Source organism: Chlorocebus sabaeus, chromosome 12, assembly GCF_047675955.1.
Source record: "Chlorocebus sabaeus isolate Y175 chromosome 12, mChlSab1.0.hap1, whole genome shotgun sequence".
Classification (NCBI taxonomy): domain Eukaryota; kingdom Metazoa; phylum Chordata; class Mammalia; order Primates; family Cercopithecidae; genus Chlorocebus; species Chlorocebus sabaeus.
Window position 1 is genome coordinate 33043740 of NC_132915.1, and position 16884 is coordinate 33060623.

General features: G+C 40.9%; 1 protein-coding gene across 4 annotated transcripts in view; it reads right to left on the reverse strand.

Annotated features, from left to right (window-relative positions):
• The window catches only part of GLIS3 (GLIS family zinc finger 3), a 482116-nt gene that overhangs the window by 17543 nt on the left and 447689 nt on the right, over window positions 1-16884 (reverse strand). For all 4 annotated transcript variants that reach the window (XM_037997443.2, XM_037997446.2, XM_007969360.3 and 1 more), the window contains one exon: window positions 14245-14420. In XM_037997443.2, the coding sequence (XP_037853371.1) occupies window positions 14245-14420 (176 nt within the window). The remainder of the gene's footprint in view (window positions 1-14244; window positions 14421-16884) is intronic.

The window sequence follows — 16884 nt, forward strand, 5'->3', positions numbered from 1 at the left end:
AGATAATAACACTCATGTGGCATCAGAATCCTCAACGTGGGAAGGAGAAGCAGCACAGGGAACAAAGGATTCAGTGCCCAGTTGCCCATGAGTAGCCACCCACACTTCCATCACCTGCCAACTACTCCCTATAACTCAAAAATCCTGGATACAAGTAAGGATCAAAATGAAAGGTGGAGGATTTGGATATTCTGTATCTGATGCAGTGTGGAGCAAACACTTCGCCAAGGTTAATAAGAAGGAGTTGGGAATTTTTCTATGAGGGGGACTGCTCATTGCTAGTATACATGTATCCCTACTGGGTGGCTGCAAGGATCAACTGAAATAATAAACATGAAATTATTTTGCCAACAGTAAAACCCACTAAAAATTCTAGCTCCTACTGTCTCATTATAAGCCTGGTGTAACCTGTCATCCTCCCTTCTCTGAGTAGAAAGGTAAATCTGCCCATGGTTGTATTAGTCATTTTCCCATAAACGCACAAGCAATCTTTTGACCAGGGCTACCTGGACCTAAAACAGAAAAAGGGAAGTATGGTAAAGAATGAAGATTTAATTTTAAATGCCCTTGTCTTTCCAACTAAGCTTTGCTGTAAGAAAGGTCTGGCAGAGAAGAAGATTCCAAACAGAGATTTCATGGATTACTAAAAGGAAGTGCTGCTGCATCTCAATTCCCTTTAGCCTCACCTGAAATCTATGTGAGCCAGCCTGGTTCTCCACAGCTTTTTAAAAGACTTCCCCAGCCGGGCATGGTGGCTCACATCTGTAATCCCAGCATGTTGGGAGGCCGAGGTGGGTGGATCACGAGGTCATGAGTTTGAGACCAGCCTGGCCAAAATGGTGAAACCTTGTCTCTACTAAAACTACAAAAATTAATCTGGCATGGTGGTAGGTGCCTGTAATCCCAGCTACTTAGCAGGCTGAGGCAGGAGACTTGCTTGTACCTGGGAGGTGGAGGTTGCAGTGAGCCAAGATCACGCCACTGCAGTCTAGCCTGGGGGACAAAGCAAGACTCCGTCTCAAAAAAAAAAAAAAAAAAAAAAAGGCGTCCCCAAGAGATAAAAGGAGGAGGAAGCTGGAGAGTTCTAACCTCTTGAGTCACAGGCAAATTGTTTCCTTTGGGTTATCTCTGACTGGGGAGCCATGGTGAGAGGGCATTGAGCCCTACAGTTGGTATCTAGGCCAATGATTCTTACCAGGGTTGGGGCATCAGCTCCAACTTAGCATGTGTGTTGAACATGCACATTCCTGAGCTCGATGGCCAACTCTGGAAGAAGGGTCTGGAATTCTGTATATTTAATAAGGTATTTCTTAAAGTTTGAGAGGCTCTAAGAGAACATATTTAGATGATTTACAAGCATTTGAAAGATTTCCAAGTGAAATACCAATTTAAAACAACAACAGAACGGCTCTAATTTCATTTGAAATGGAGAGAGGGAGTTCTTCCCATGGGCATCTCTTCCCCTTCAGCAGGCTCCTAGCCCTTTCTGCTAGTAGATGAGGCTCTTGGGGATAAGGTGGTGATGATTGTTCCAAAAGGGCCTTGAATTACCCTCTCAGCAGATATGGCTCCAGATGACTTGCCTGGCTCTTTCTCTCAATGCCTGTCTCTCACATGTCAGTTCTTGGTCAAGGTGAAATCATGGGACCTAATTTGAATGACTCAGAAGTCTTGGTCTCACTGTTGGTCCCATACCGATCTTGTGGCTTAGACTTCTGTTGTCCAGCTGTAACCAAACTCCCACGTTACATCCGCTTTACTAACTAGGTGATTTTTTGCTTCTTCGAATCCAAGTCTGTTATTACACAAATTTCCAGCACTCTAATCTAAAAGTGGGTCCCTACCTCATCTTTGCCAGTGATCCAATGACTCAATTATTTTTCCCTCCGAACCTCTGCTTCATAACTGAGTCTCTGTTATACATGGTTAGGCTTCCCCAAAACCTACTTCCTAGAACATTATGTTAAGATTACATTTGGGCTCGAAGTAAGAGTACAGAAACCTATATAAATGACTTTGAGATAGGAGAGTGGATGTTGTATTTGGGAAACCTGACATACATCACTGGATCCCGGGATCTCTGTTACCTCCATCTGGCTACCAGGAAGCTTGCCTTTGTATCTTGTCAGGCAATCATCCAATAAGTATTTATTGGGCAATTTCTATATAACCATAGTTACTAGGTACTGATAAAAATTATGTATGTAAGAGTGATTTATAAAACATATACTGATATATGAATGTAGGTACTGCCACGGACCTCACTGGTATTGACAAAAATACCGCATCAGCCCAGATCCACAGATGCAAAGAACCTTGGGTAATTATTTGGCTAATTCAGATTCCCTGAATGATTCTGCCACAATGGCAAGGAAATTTAAGAACTTGTTTTGGGATGTGTGAGATGAGGTTGGGTTTGGTGATGAACATAAGAAGGGAGGGTTTGGTAGTTATACTTAAGTGATCTGGAAAAATACCAGAATTTTTTATTTCAATAGACTTACATCTTGTAAGGTATAGTTCTCAAAGACCTCACAAAAGAATGAAATAAAGAGTTTAGTCTGAACAATCTGGTTAGAGAGGGGAAATTCCTGTAGTCAGAAAGAGCACTCACAATTCTAAGTAAACCAACAAGAAATTCTAAGGGAATTGGGATTGTTTTGTAACATGTTGCTGAGCTCAGAGGATGTGAATGGGGACAGATCAAGCCAGTTCCAGTATTCTATTGTTTTTGTTGTTCTGTTTTATGAAGAGAGTGGCCTCGCTACCAGCAACCCAGATGTTTACTGATGTATTTTAAGGAAGCTCCACCTACAACTGTTACCTTTTTTTTCTTCTTCTAAACCATCACTTGTTTACCATATTTATAAGGGTATTCCAGTTTAAAATATAGGAATTATAAGACATAGATTGCCATTGACATGTTTAGCCCTGAAGAGTCCAACAGAGGAACACCTAGAATGGTGTTATCAGAAAAATAATTAATTCATTTTAAGAGTTCCTTCATTAGAGGCCAACTTCATGATAACTTCATATAAGAACATTTTCTTCTAGAAAGATGTCATTCCTTCCCCTAAAGAAAGAAAAAGTGCTAAATCTATAATAATATTAAACACTGTCTATAGGCATTTTTAAGTTGACTGACGAAGTCATGATGGTCAATGAGGTAGAGATTTTTCTGGACATTTTTTCCTCATCAACAAATTTCTGAGTTCCAGTCGGGAAAACAAACTGTCTTGCTGCAAATGACACAGCTTGACCGACAGGGTGAAAGATACTTAAATAATGTAAAAAACTCTGGTCGTAGCTCTTGTTATTTAATCCCTGTTACTATTAATACTGTCTTTAAGTGTTCAATGAAAATATGAAAAGATGCTCAATTACATTACTAGCTAAAGGAAAAATTAAAACAAGTCACCAATCTTAGCTTTACAAATCGGCAAAAATTAAAATACTAACATCCAGTGTGAGGAAATGGGGGCCCTGTAACGTGCTGCTGATGAGAGTCTAAATTAGTATAGCCTTTCTAAAAGAATATATGTCAGCACCTATCCGACTTTACAATGTGCATACTCAGTAATCCAGCATTTTCTCTTTTACAAATATTCCCTAAGAAACTGCAAAGATATATATGTGTGTGTGTGTGTGTATAGAAGTGTTTGTGTGTATATATATATATATATATATATGAAGAGATTTAACATAGCATTGCTAGAAAACGTAAAAAATGAAAAAAATATTCATCAATAGGGGAATGATTTAAAAAATGATGACCTATTCTTACAAGAGCTATACAATTAAGAAGACTCTATATGCAATGACCTGGAAAGAAAAAGCATGTATTTTGCTAAGTTTTTAAAAAAATCAAGTCATAAAACAAAATGTAGAATGTGAGGTGCAGAACGTGAGGCCATTTTTATAACAGGGCATATGGGCATATACATAGACACAGATATGTCTCCTTCTATGAGCATTTAAAAAGGTCTAAAAGAATACTTGCCTATCTTTTATAGACGTTACCTTTGGGCAGTGGAATTGGGACAAACATAAGGCTGGGAGGGGACTTAAACTCTCTATAATATAGTTTCAGTACTGTAAGGACTTTAAAAACATGGACAGGTAAAATTTTTCTTTTATAATATAGAAAGTCAGTAAGAATTTGTAAATTGTATGTAAGGACTGTACTAAAAGCCCAGGAACCCACGTATGTTGATTTATGATGGTAATTAGGCTTCCAAAGTTTCCCCCAGCATACTTGTACTTGAGCAAGCACAGTGCATAAGGGCATGTACACATACACACATGTGCACGTGCACACGCGCGTGCACACACACACACACAGTGGGGTAATCCCAATGGGAGCCGTTAGATAGGAAGCTCTCTGCTCCCAACAGGGACAACCCCCAATCGAAGGCTTAATAGTAGCATCATGGAATGGCTAAAAGCACAGATCTGGAGTCAGATGGTCCTGGGCGCAATATCCAGCTCTACTGTTTCAAGATGTAAACACTCTGGGCACTACAGTGATTCAGATTCCCCACCTGTAAAATGGGAGTAAACAATACCTTCTTTACAGTGTTGTTATGAGGACTAGTGAGCAAGGGCATGACAGGCATTCACTATACTGCCTCACCCAGAAAAAAGTGATTTTTCAGCTATTGGTGTCCAAAGACATGCAGTCAAGCAGTTGGTGGCAAATTACTTTTATCTTGCAAATCACAGCACCTCTATTGACAGCAGAATGTTAACCCTATAAGGAACCCCATTTTTATGGTTCCATACCTAACCTTCATGCAAAAGCAATTCCCAAGTAACTACAACTTTCCATAATACTGTTTTTCTTTTCAACAGGCACCATCACAAAGTGGGCTTTAGGGTCAGACTGGGTTTATAAAACCACCTCTGATACTCAGTAAGTACATGAGTTAGGGCATGGTGCTTAAGCTCTTCTATAGTCTCACCTGGGAAGTTGCTCTGGACTTGCTCAGAGCACCAAGTATCTGATACACAGTAGAAAAATAACAATAACAGCTGCAATGAAGTGAGCATCTACTGTAGTCCAGTCATTCTCTCATTCTTGTGCCAACTCTGAAACAGAGGTGTCAGTATCATCTACTAAACTTGAGAACCTCAGAATCAGGGCATTGCATGACCTGCTCATAGGATTCCAGTTAGTAACTGCCATCTTCCTGCCTCCAAACTGAAAATGCTTTCTTAAGCAAAGGACTGGTATCTATGGGCACTGTGAGTTTCTCACAATTCCTCTTCCACAGGGCTGCCACGGCCCAGTGCTTCACTGCTACACACTCAGTACCAGCTGTGTCTCAGTATCCTCTTTTATTATTCAGATACTCACAAGAAGCAGTAATATATTACATTTACCTCAACGTGTAAGTGAATTGTTCATCCTGTTTCCTCTGGGAAGAGGTCTCAGGCAGTTGGTCAGCACTGGGTGTTTAAATATGGGGGCAGGGCCTGGCGAGGTGGCTCATGGCTGTAATCCCAGCACTTTAGGAGGCCGAGGCGGGTGGATCACCTGAAGTCAGGAGTTCAAGACCAGTCTGGCCAACATGGCAAAACCCTGTCTCTACTGAAAATACAAAAATTAGCCAGGCGCGGTGGCAAGTGCCTGTAATCTCAGGTATTCGGGAGGCTGAGGCAGGAGAATCGCTTGAGCCCGGGAGGCGGAGGTTGCAGTGAACCAAGGTTGTGTCTCTGCACTCCAGCCTGGGCGACAGAACGAGATTCTGTTTCAGAAAAAATAAAAATAAATAAATAAATAAATATAAATAAAATAAAATAAAGAGGGGGGCAGAGAAACAGGCAGGAAGTGCCCAGAGAAAAGACGGGCCCAAATAAACTTGACTGTAAGTCACAATTTTGCCAGGGGCCGACTCTGCCAATCAGTCTAAGATGCCATGAGCAAAAATCCCTTTACTCTTGTCTTTTCTTTCTGTTCATTAATATTATTTAATGAGCAGTTATTAAGCACTTACAGTGTGCAAATATTGTGGGACAATGCAGTCCCTGTCCTGAGACAATTTAGTGAGAGTTGATTCAATCATTTAATACTCTTAATGATCAAACATAGCACATTAATACAGTGAGTTTAATCTGTGTGGGTGCGCACGCACTCATGCTTGCGTGTGCAGATGCTTAGTTATATATGTAGATTATTCACAGTTCAGTCATTTCCATAATCCATCATTCCAACATCTTTTCTGGTTCAGATGACCATCTCACACCCCTCCCACAAAACTCAGCATGTTGAAATGCTCACTGCACTCGGCATATACACCTAAAATTAACTTTTGTTTTTTAGAATTAGAACACAGTCAGATTTTCCCAAGTATTACTTATGTAAAACTGTTCTTGGGGTAATTTTGTAGTAATTAAGTATATGAGAGTAATTAAGGACTTCTCCGAATCTAATCATCAATCCCTGTTACTATGTAAGCATTAATAACATCATGGCTGATATGGAAAATTATTCCTGATTATGACTGCTGATTATAACATCAGAATAACATGAAGTGCACTCATCGGCTCATTTCTTTTGTGAATATGTCACAACTTTCTCCATGAAATCTATTACACTGTTGATTTATAATCAGTTATATTTGTCTTTCTGGGATTTCGAGACGTGACACAATGCTTAGGTTCTAAGCAATGCAATTTCTTGACTCACTGCTTTATTATTTTATAACCTCATATATGCAGTTGTGATGAAATTTTCTGTGGGAGTATGTTTATTGTCTTTAAAATCAGCCTTTAAAAATAACCTTTAAGCAGGGTGCGGTGGCTCACACCTGTAATCCCAGCACTTTGGGAGGCCAAGGCAAGTGGATCACCTGAGGTCGGGAGTTCAAGAGCAGCCTGGCCAACGTGGTTAAACTCCGTCTCTACTGAAAATACAAAAAATTAGTTGGGTGTGGTGGTGCGTGCCTGTAATCCCAGCTACTCTGGAGGCTGAGGCAGGAGCATCTCTTGAACCCTGGAGGCGGAGGTTGCAGTGAGCTGAGATAGCACCACTGCACTCCAGCCTGGGCAACAAGAGCGAAACTTTGTCTCAAAAAATAAATAAATAAAATTAAAATTAAAATAACCTTTAAATATTTAACACTATAAATCGGCAGTGATGAAATCAGTTTTGGCTACAGCCCATAGGAATCTTGTTGGAAAGTACCATTGCACAATCACCGTGAGTAAACAGCCAACTGAGGAAGAAGTTAGCTAAACTTGTATTTGCCACCTCACTGCCATTTAAATATCAATGCTCTGATATTTCTACAGTTTGAAAGATGCTTTGGCTCCTTGGTGGGACAAGCCATTTACAATATGTTTTGTTCTTGGAGTCCTGTTGGTGTCTGGAAACCCTTTGTTTCTTGTTGCACTCAATTTGAACTGGACTGACAAGCTTACAGCTCCATACTGAGGTAAGAAAATGCCACCATTGTCTGGGAGCTGACTGGCCTGCTTTAGGGAGCCTACAGGCAGGACATGCTTTAAATCATGGGAAACATGGGAAAGATGGCTCAGGAACCATAAAAGCCATGACCAACAGGGAGGGCGCCCCCTTCCCACTGCTGCTGCACTGATTTCAAACGGCCCAGGCTGAGGAGGTAGCTTCATGGTGTTTTCCTAACGAAATCTAATAAATGGTACTTGGATGACAGAAATCTCTGTGATGGTGACTGGAAACTCCAGAGGGATGCAAAATAAGAGCACACAGTGGAAAGTATGGAAACCTAAGAGAATGGAAGAGACGGGAAAACATAGGATAGAACCCTCAGAAAGAGACTTGTGAGCTCCACTCTGACTTCCAAGGGAGGATATGAATGAATCTGTCTGTGAGACAGGTCATATTAGTCCCATTTTACAGATTAGAAAACCATCCTAGAGTGTGTTTGGCAGCCCCTTCAGTGTGCCTATCCAGTAAACATTATTAATGGAATCTCCGTTTTGTTAACTATGGCAATGCACTAAAATATCCATCTTCCCAGACCCCCTTGCTGTGTGACTAAGGGTACACGATGCGTAGAATATCAGCATTCATGCTGTGACCAAGAGGATGGAAGCCACCTATTAACAATGACAAAGCACAAAGTTGGGAGGAGGCATGGGCACTGTGAACTCTGTGAGGCTCCTTCTCCACCTTGCACTGTTTCCTATTAGACATCTTGTCATGAGAGAAGGCTGAGGGCGGTGGCTCATGCCTGTAATCCCAGCACTTTGGGAGGCTGAGAAGGGTGGATCACTTGAGGTCAGGAGTTCAAGAGCAGCCTGGCCCACATGGTGAAACCCTGTCTCTATTAAAAATACAAAAAATTAGCCAGGCATGGTGGTGTGCATCTGTAGTCCCAGCTACTCAGGAGGCTAAGGCAGGAGAATAACTGCAACCCAGGAGGCAGAGGTTGCAGTGAACATAGATCGTTCAGGGTGAGACTCTATCTCAAAAAAAAAAGACATCTTGTCATGAGAGAAGAGTAAATTGCACACTGGGGTTGTTGGTGTTCTTGCTATAACATGATAAATAAACCCTGAAAAATCTTGTCCTCTGCACAAATGTGTATTAAAAATAAGGTCTTTGAGAAATCTACAATTGGGTCAGACCACTGAAAATCTTCGATACCTTCTAATTACTGCAGTAACAAAATAGTCAAGAGGAAATTTAGATGGGCAGTTCAGTGTGGCTATAGGCTCCTGGGTGGTTATTAAAAATCACATAAAATAGACTGGAAAGGCTGGCTGACAGGTACTGAGACAACAACTGATAGCAGGGCCCAGTGCACAGGAAGGTGTGTGGTCTGCCATGAACTGAGGACCATGCAAGGCTGGATGTGCACCTATCTGGGAGGGAGCCCCCCCTGGATTGTGCTCATTTCAAATGTTATTAAAATAGAGCTGAAAGGGCTCCTGTCTGGACAGCAGCTAGGTGGAGGACGTTTTTGTTCTCTTCCCTTACTATTCCAGCTTTTGTCTAGGAAAGACTGTGTGTGAACAAACACAATTACACATTAATCTGACATCATTCCCCTATTTACCAGTTGCATCTGAGTGAACGGAACTCTTTAATAAGTCACTGTTGTTAGGGTGTTCTGTACATGTGGCCCAACATAATCCCAACAGTTAGAGCTTAATGTTCCTACCTCTCTCATTCCAGTCTCTACACAGCACTCTACTTGATTGTCCTAAAATACTGGGCTGACTTCTTCATTCGGTAGGTTACATTTAGCATGGCACAAAACCCTTCATGAGCTAGCCTTGTGAGTTCTCCATCCTCTTCCTCCTCTACTCTATGGCTTAACCTGTGTACTCCAGCCATCCCCTTGGCTCTTCCCTCTGTGCACACACACACCACACTGTCATTTGTGTTCTCACCTGTGCTCTTTGCTTCCCCTCTGCCTGGAATGCCTGCCCAATAAGGTATTTATCTCCAAAACCCTCTTCAAGCATCACCTCTACAGACCCTTCTTTGACATCTTCTTCTGAATAAATCAGGTGCCTTTTGCACCTTCTCTTATTGCATATGTCACAGTGCATTGATTAAATGACATTCATGTTTGCCTGGCACATAGTGGGTGACCAGTGAACACTTGCTGAACTGAAATTGGTGTCTCCTTGATGGGCCCAGAAGCAAGAAGATTGGGAAAATTCTGTTGTAGGAATTCTCATGGCATGCTAATAATCCTGGAGTGATTAGGGCATTTAGAAAGAAATGATCCATTAGTCCAATAACAAAACGTACAAATATCAACTCCTGGGCAACTAATCCAGGCAACATTCTGAAGCTTGTCTGGGCAAAATAAGTGTCCTAAGGAAAAAGAAAAGACCAAAGAACAAGTTTACATGATTGCAGAGTGTCCTTATGTTTACATCTAAAATAAAGGACTAAAGTGTACTAAGAAGTTGTCTTGGAGATCTCACCCGAACAGAGACCCATAAATGCTACCAAGATTCAAACATTAAAGGAAATGATACCTCATTCCCTGCACTAATGAAAGCAAAATGAATGAATGAGATGGATGCAGAGTCAACAAACCTGAGCAATGGTCCTGGGTCATTCACTAGGTGAGAAAACTTGAAAAAGCAGTGCTAGTAATCTTTCAAAGTAGGCCTTTTACAAAATGCCTCAATAAAAATATAGAGAGAGCACACAATGTCTAGGCTCAGTATCATTTAGTATTACAGCATGATTAACAAAACCCGATGGACCTCATCTTCATTTGGAAGACCAAAGCCCATCTGACTTGTAACCTTTCATAGCTCTCTGTAATGCAACAACATCTACACACAGGAGTCTACATATCCCCACGGAAAAAATATAAAAGTATATTTATTTCAGTGTGCCTTTGACTTAGAAACATGTTGTTGATTAAGAATATGGCTTGGGGCTGGGAGTGGTGGCTCACGCCTGTAATCCCAGCACTTTGGGAGGCCAAAGGGGGTGGACTACCTGAGGTCAGGAGTTTGAGAACAGTCTAGCCAACTTGGTGAAACCCCATCTCTACTAAAAACACAAAAAAATAAGCCGGATGTGGGGGCGTGTGCCTGTAATCCCAGTTACTCAGGAGACTGAGGCATGGGAATTGCTTGAATCAGGGAGGGGAGGTTGCAGTGAGCCGAGATTGTGCCACTGTACTCCAGCCTCAGTGACAGAGTGAGACTACGTTCCAAACAAACAAACAAACAAACAAACAAAGAATATGGCTTGGAAATTTAGACCTCTTGATAAAGGTACCTGCATAGTTTGCTAAGGCAGCAATGCCTAGACATTTTATAATCTTATTTGTCTCAGTTGTTGTCTCTAAAAATACAGTGATGGTATTTCTGCCTGACCTCTACCTACTGCAAGGAGTACAGAAGAAATGGGGGTGACTACACTCATTAAAACCACGAACTTTTTGAAAGAGAGAACAAACACTCACTTGAACTATTGCATTAGCAACCCTGACACTGCTTTGGGCTTTAAAAATCAGGTTTTATTAGGGGATGGTGTTCCCTGTTACCAAGATGCTATATAACTCCTGCAAACTCATCCAACAAAAGCTGAAAGGCAAGACCAATAAATGCAACTCATTAAGAAGGTCTCATTTTTACTCTCAGCATTGTACTGCCCACTTGAAAAATAGTAAGATACATTCTGTCCTTACTATAAAGAGTAGTTGATGAGAACTGCTAGAAATGTTGCCTAGAAAGTTCCAGAAAAACAAATTCAGAAAGTGCTTGGAGAATGAAGTAAGGCTACATCTGGATACCTACCAATTAAATACTAGCAGTGGACCAATGGCTAATACAGGGGCATGCCCTTTGCAACCTCATCACAACAGTCACTTGCCCATCTTCCTGGAGAAAGTCATGATTTCTCAATTTGCCTAACTACATTTTAAACTTATTTTTAGGGCTGATATTAGCAGTTTCTCATTGGCCATGGGAACTTTTTTAACAATTAGAATGTGAAAGTTCGGGCCTAGCACAGGTGACTGACACCTATAATCCCAACACTTCGAAAGGCTGAGGCAGGAGGATCACTTGAGCCCAAGAGTTCAAGACCAGCCTGGGCAACATAGTGAGACCCCATTTCTACAAAAACAATAAACGAAATTAGCCAGGTGTGGTGGTGTGTGCCTGCAGTCTCAGCAGCTCGGGAGGCTAAAATAAGACTGTCTCAACCCAGGAGTTTGAGGCTGCAATGAGCTATGACTGTGCCACTGTGCTCCAGCCTTGGGGACACAGTGAGACCCTGTCTCTAAAAATAAATTGTTTTTAATGTGAAAGTTAAAAAAATCCCAACAATTTCAAGCTGACAATATATTCATTATTTAACTAAAAAAAAAAAAAAGAAAGAAAAGAAAAGAAATGTGGAAGAAGAGTATTTTGCCAAGAGGTGCAGGAAAATAATAGGGTAGATCCCATTTTCTGTATCTTTTTGTTCATTATTCACTTGTTGAATGAGGGAGTGTCAATCACTTAGTCAGTAAATATTTACTAAATGTCTACTTTGCACCAAGTATTATGCCTGCCCTAGGGCTACAAACATTATCCCTATTCTCAAAGAGTCTAATTTTAAAAATAGAAGGGGATAGAAGGAAGAGCATTAAATTAATTAAGCTCCTACTCTGTGCCAGGTGCTTTTCCTGTCAAATCTTCCTAACAACTGAAGAGAGAAGATAGATGAAATGCCCCCAACAAATGTGAACTAAGACTCCATAATTTGCCCAGAGTCATACAGTTCAGGGTAGACTAGTGTTTGCATTCAAATTGGTCTAATTTCAAAACCCTTTTTGAAGATTTCTTTAGAGAAAAAAGAAGAAATCACCCATTATCCTACCATCCTGATATAAAACCGTCAATATTTTAGAGAACTTCCTTCCAATTTTTCTTCTACACATAGGTCAATTTTTAAATTTTTAAAAATGTGTTTCACAGTTGTAATCAAAATGTGTTACACTGCATTTTCTTGGAACTTTGATACCATCAACTGTGAAATGCTCCATTACTCTAGATAGCACCAGAAAGAAAAATCACTGCCAGTTATATGGTGCCACCATGAGCTATGTCCAGATTTCAGTGATGTTAAAATGTGAAGGTGAAAAATTTGTGTCTTAGAATCAATGGCCTACTCTACATTTCATACAGCCCACACTCAGGCTGTGCATCTCCTGCCTGGAGTGGTGAGGATGGCTTCATGGCGCAGGGGACCCGGGTCTCTTTCGCAGTAGATAAACTCCTTGACTGGACTGGCAAGCCCTCCTCAGAGGGAAGAGGGCTCAATTTGCCTGTCTTTTGCGTGCCTTGATGCCTTGCCTTGTACACAGTAGATACTCAAGAAGTATTTCTTGGTTGAATAATACATAACTAAAGCTTGAGAAACAATTTATAGCCAGCAGAAGGTAAAAATGACCATAGGCCTGCAGAATGGTACAAGTGCAAATTTTGATGGGGGTTTGTGTGCCCACACCGGGCAAGTGGGGAGATGAGATGGATAGAACTTTGAGGCAGAACCAATAGCTCTGGCTTTTTAAGGTCTCTTCCTTCCTACAGCTGGCTGCTGTTTTTGTATCACCTCCTCTTTGCTGTTCAGGCCTTTACTTTGATGTTCTTGTCCAAGCCTAGCTCCATACTGCTGGTTGATTTTGCCATCTTGGAAAATTGTTCACGCTCAGTTTGCATATTGATTTAGATTTGTTTGGGAACATCACCCATTAATTTCAAGTAATAACTCATATGGAGAAAATTCAGGCATCAGCAAGAGGCAGGTAGAGGAGAGTTGTATTTTTTAGTAATTGAAACATTCAGCGTAAAAGGACAGTATCTCTTCTGCTTATACAAATCTGACTGCCCTAGGAAGTAAAAGCCTGTGACAGTTCAAATCTATATGATTTGGCAATTCAGCTTACTATGGATGCTCACTAAGATAGGTGCCTGAAATGGCAAAATGAGTTTAAATAAAGAAAAGAAACTAAGACTTAGTTCTCTATGCATATTCCCCATTAAACACAAGATCTGCACATTTAGAAAATCATTATGATTTCTCTTGCTTTCCTTTTCTCCGTTTCATCCTCCATTCACCTAACAAGTATCCGTCTCTTTGCCACTTGTAAAGAGCTGTGTTAAGTTTCCTAAAAGATACAGTTTTCTGATGGGTTAGTCAATGCTCACAGAGAAGTTTGCACATTCATAGTGAAAGCATGTTTTATTCACAGATAAGTAAACCACAAGGTAGAGGACGCATAAATACTACCAGAGAAAGGCGAAACAGAATCAGAGTTTAGAGCCTGGAGAGATGACGTTGGCTGGGAGATCGGGAAAGGCTTCAGAGAGGAGGTGTCATTCCACCTGCGCCTTGAAGGTTAGCGAGGATGTGAACCTATGAGAACGAGAGCAAAAACCTACCAGAGCAGAGGCACGCCTGGGCACAAGAACTCCTGTCATGTCTTTCTCCATGGGCTGTCTATTGTTTAGAAACAGGATGCTATTGCTGGTGTTAGAGCCCTGGTCAATGAAAAAACCAACAACTTGAGCTGACCAGTGCGAGGTGTAATAAATTATATCATCATCAGGCCAAAGTCAGGAAAATACCATAGGATTTCATGCCTACCAAGTGTGAAAGTTTAGAGGCAAATGAAAGCCTAAGCCTCGTGCAGAACAGAACATCTGAAATCCACGACAGGTAACTAAGATGACAAGCAACAGCACAATGTCACTTTTCAAAACTCAAGGGACTGCCAGCTTCTTGCTTACCATGGACATGGATACCATTTGGTTGAAAAGAAGAGTTTGTTTCTGGCTGATAGGACTTCAGGTGTGAACCTGATGGCTGCTGGGTATGGGGAGGCTGTGTTCTTTGCAGTATTGAAGAAGGAGCTGGAACTCTCCGGGGGCTGATATGGTGAGGAGATGGAGCAGAAGGTGCAAACCTGAGAAAACAATTATAAAAGGAAACATGAGGGACATAAAACAGCAGGAACAAAGACAAACTCTCCAAAGCCAAATTCTCACCTCCCATTCTGGCTAAACAAGAGCGTGACAACAAGCTTTTTTAAAAACAAAAATCCTTCAGGACTTTTCTCTACCCTCTCCCTCCCCACTGCCATTTCCCATTTAACCACTGAATTCTCAACTGAGATACAGAGGGAATAAACAAGAACAATAAAGGGAAAACCCACTCACAGTTTGGGTTTCTTAAGATTTCTAAGCTGCATTTCAAGTACACTATGTTTGGTGAAATTCAAAGTACATCTTTTGCCAAGCCCTTTTTCTGCTAATTTTTAAAATCCATTTGCATTTTAGGGGGAAATTTGATCCATATGTTTCTGAATCATTTACACTTAGCTCATAAACATTTTGTTTTGTAAGATATATCTGAGGTCCAAGAAGTGTTGTTACAAGTCTTTATTACGAGCCTCTCTAATCCTATTCTCTTTAAACAACGCATTTTCTTTTGCCAAGAATGAATTAACTTAAACCTCAAAGGTCAAGTGTGGCTTGAAATCCAGAACCCACGAGATCTGCGTGGGCTCCGTGCCTGGCAAAGAGTATTCTTCAGGGTGTGATAGGAACATGATGTAGGAGTCACATACGCCAATCACAGTAAGACTATTGGTGGTTTCTGGGGTGGGGGACATATTGGTGTTTAAATAAGGTGATGTTGTCAAGAAACCTGGGATATGAAATGGATGATTGTACATTGATCTTCCAATTGTAAAGGAAAATTGGAAAGACCTGACTCACTATGTTTAAAATGACAGTTTATGCTTTCTACCATTGAAGGCAAGATGGAATTGTGAGAACAATGTGACAGTTTGGCAATGTCTATCAAATATCAAAATGATCTTCCGGGTGCCAGTTCAGTAGGGGACTGGCACAAGTGTAAGGGAGAAAGGAGCAAGGAGTCTGACAGTGCAGTAAAATGAAGCAGCAAAATAACTTTGGGGAAAACTACATTAGCAATGAATTGTTTAGTTTCCTCAAAAAGTCCCAGTGAGCTGAAAACTTTTAATCAGCTGTTCCTTACAGTGTGTAGAAAGACAGGCTTTGTTTTGCACTAACACGTATAGGTCACCATCTGCTTACATTGCTTATTTCACAGGAACAAATCACTTTAACTTTGCTGGGCTTTTGTGGAGGGCCATAGATGATAAAAAGGGAAGATGAACCAGTCAAGTTTATAAAGTGATTGGAAACATTCTGAACCAGAATATTTAATAAGGGCAGAGCTTCTATGTTTGTACTATAGCAGTAAGAAAGCATGGGACAAAAATCTCATGTTCTTTTTGCTTTTCCCATGTGAGGTGTGATAAGACTATAGAAGAAGTTAAATCTAAGAACCAAGAAAGGAGTCAGACTTGCTAACCTCTAGGGAAAAGAGGTCAAGGCGAGGAACTTAAACAAACCAGCTGGGCTGGGATGCCTGTTTAATTGATCATTTACATCTTCATTCCACTGAAAAAGAATAGTAACTGACTGTCCCGTGCTGGGTAAATACACATTGTCTGAGCATATCATCTTAATTGGGATTACCCTGAAAAGATGTGCTGAATAGCTGGAGAGAAAACACAGCAAGCAAACCCTGGCACTGCCCTGAGAACATCTAGTAAAACTCATTTGCCAGGATTCCTCATATGGAGGCTATTTTCTGGGGGAACATGTCTTTAACGTGTCTCACAAGTTGCTCTGAGGTTGTGGGAGAGGGATGAGGAATTGTGAGATCACAGACTTTAGGGGTAGAAGGAATCCAGGTTACCAACTAATCCCGAATCCCCTGGTACTTAAAGATCCCCAGGGTTGGAGGGAGGAAGGATCTGAATTTCAAGGCAACCTATAGTGCTATTTAACAGTCATTGCTGGTGTCCCAATTTTGGTTTTTTTTGGGCAAAGGAGCAAGATCCTTTGATTGGCTCCCTAATTCTGTTTCCTCAGTTGTAAAGAAAAGATGCAACTTGCCCTAGATGGTTTTACAGTCCCTTCTTCTGGAATGTCTGCTATCCTCTTTCTGTTGAGGACTGATGGGACACACAGCTGTGTGAATGGGCAAGTCAGCAAGTAGACCTATATCTAGATCCTACATATATATGATTCTATATAATTATATGCTAATTAAATCAATCTTATGTACTCATTCGTGGAAGTTCCAAACCAGGGCCATGCTCTCTTGGCTACCAAACATTACCCAGTATAATAACATCATAGAATAAAGAAAAAAATATGATAGGTACAAATCATGGTTTTAGCACTGCTATCTCAATGACACGCAGGAATAAAATATTATGGCTTCAATTGACCCAAGATTTCGCTTTTTCCTAATTCAGGCTGAATTTTCCCCTATGTTATTCAAATAAATGAATTTATATAATATATAATTTCAAAACACAGTATGCCACC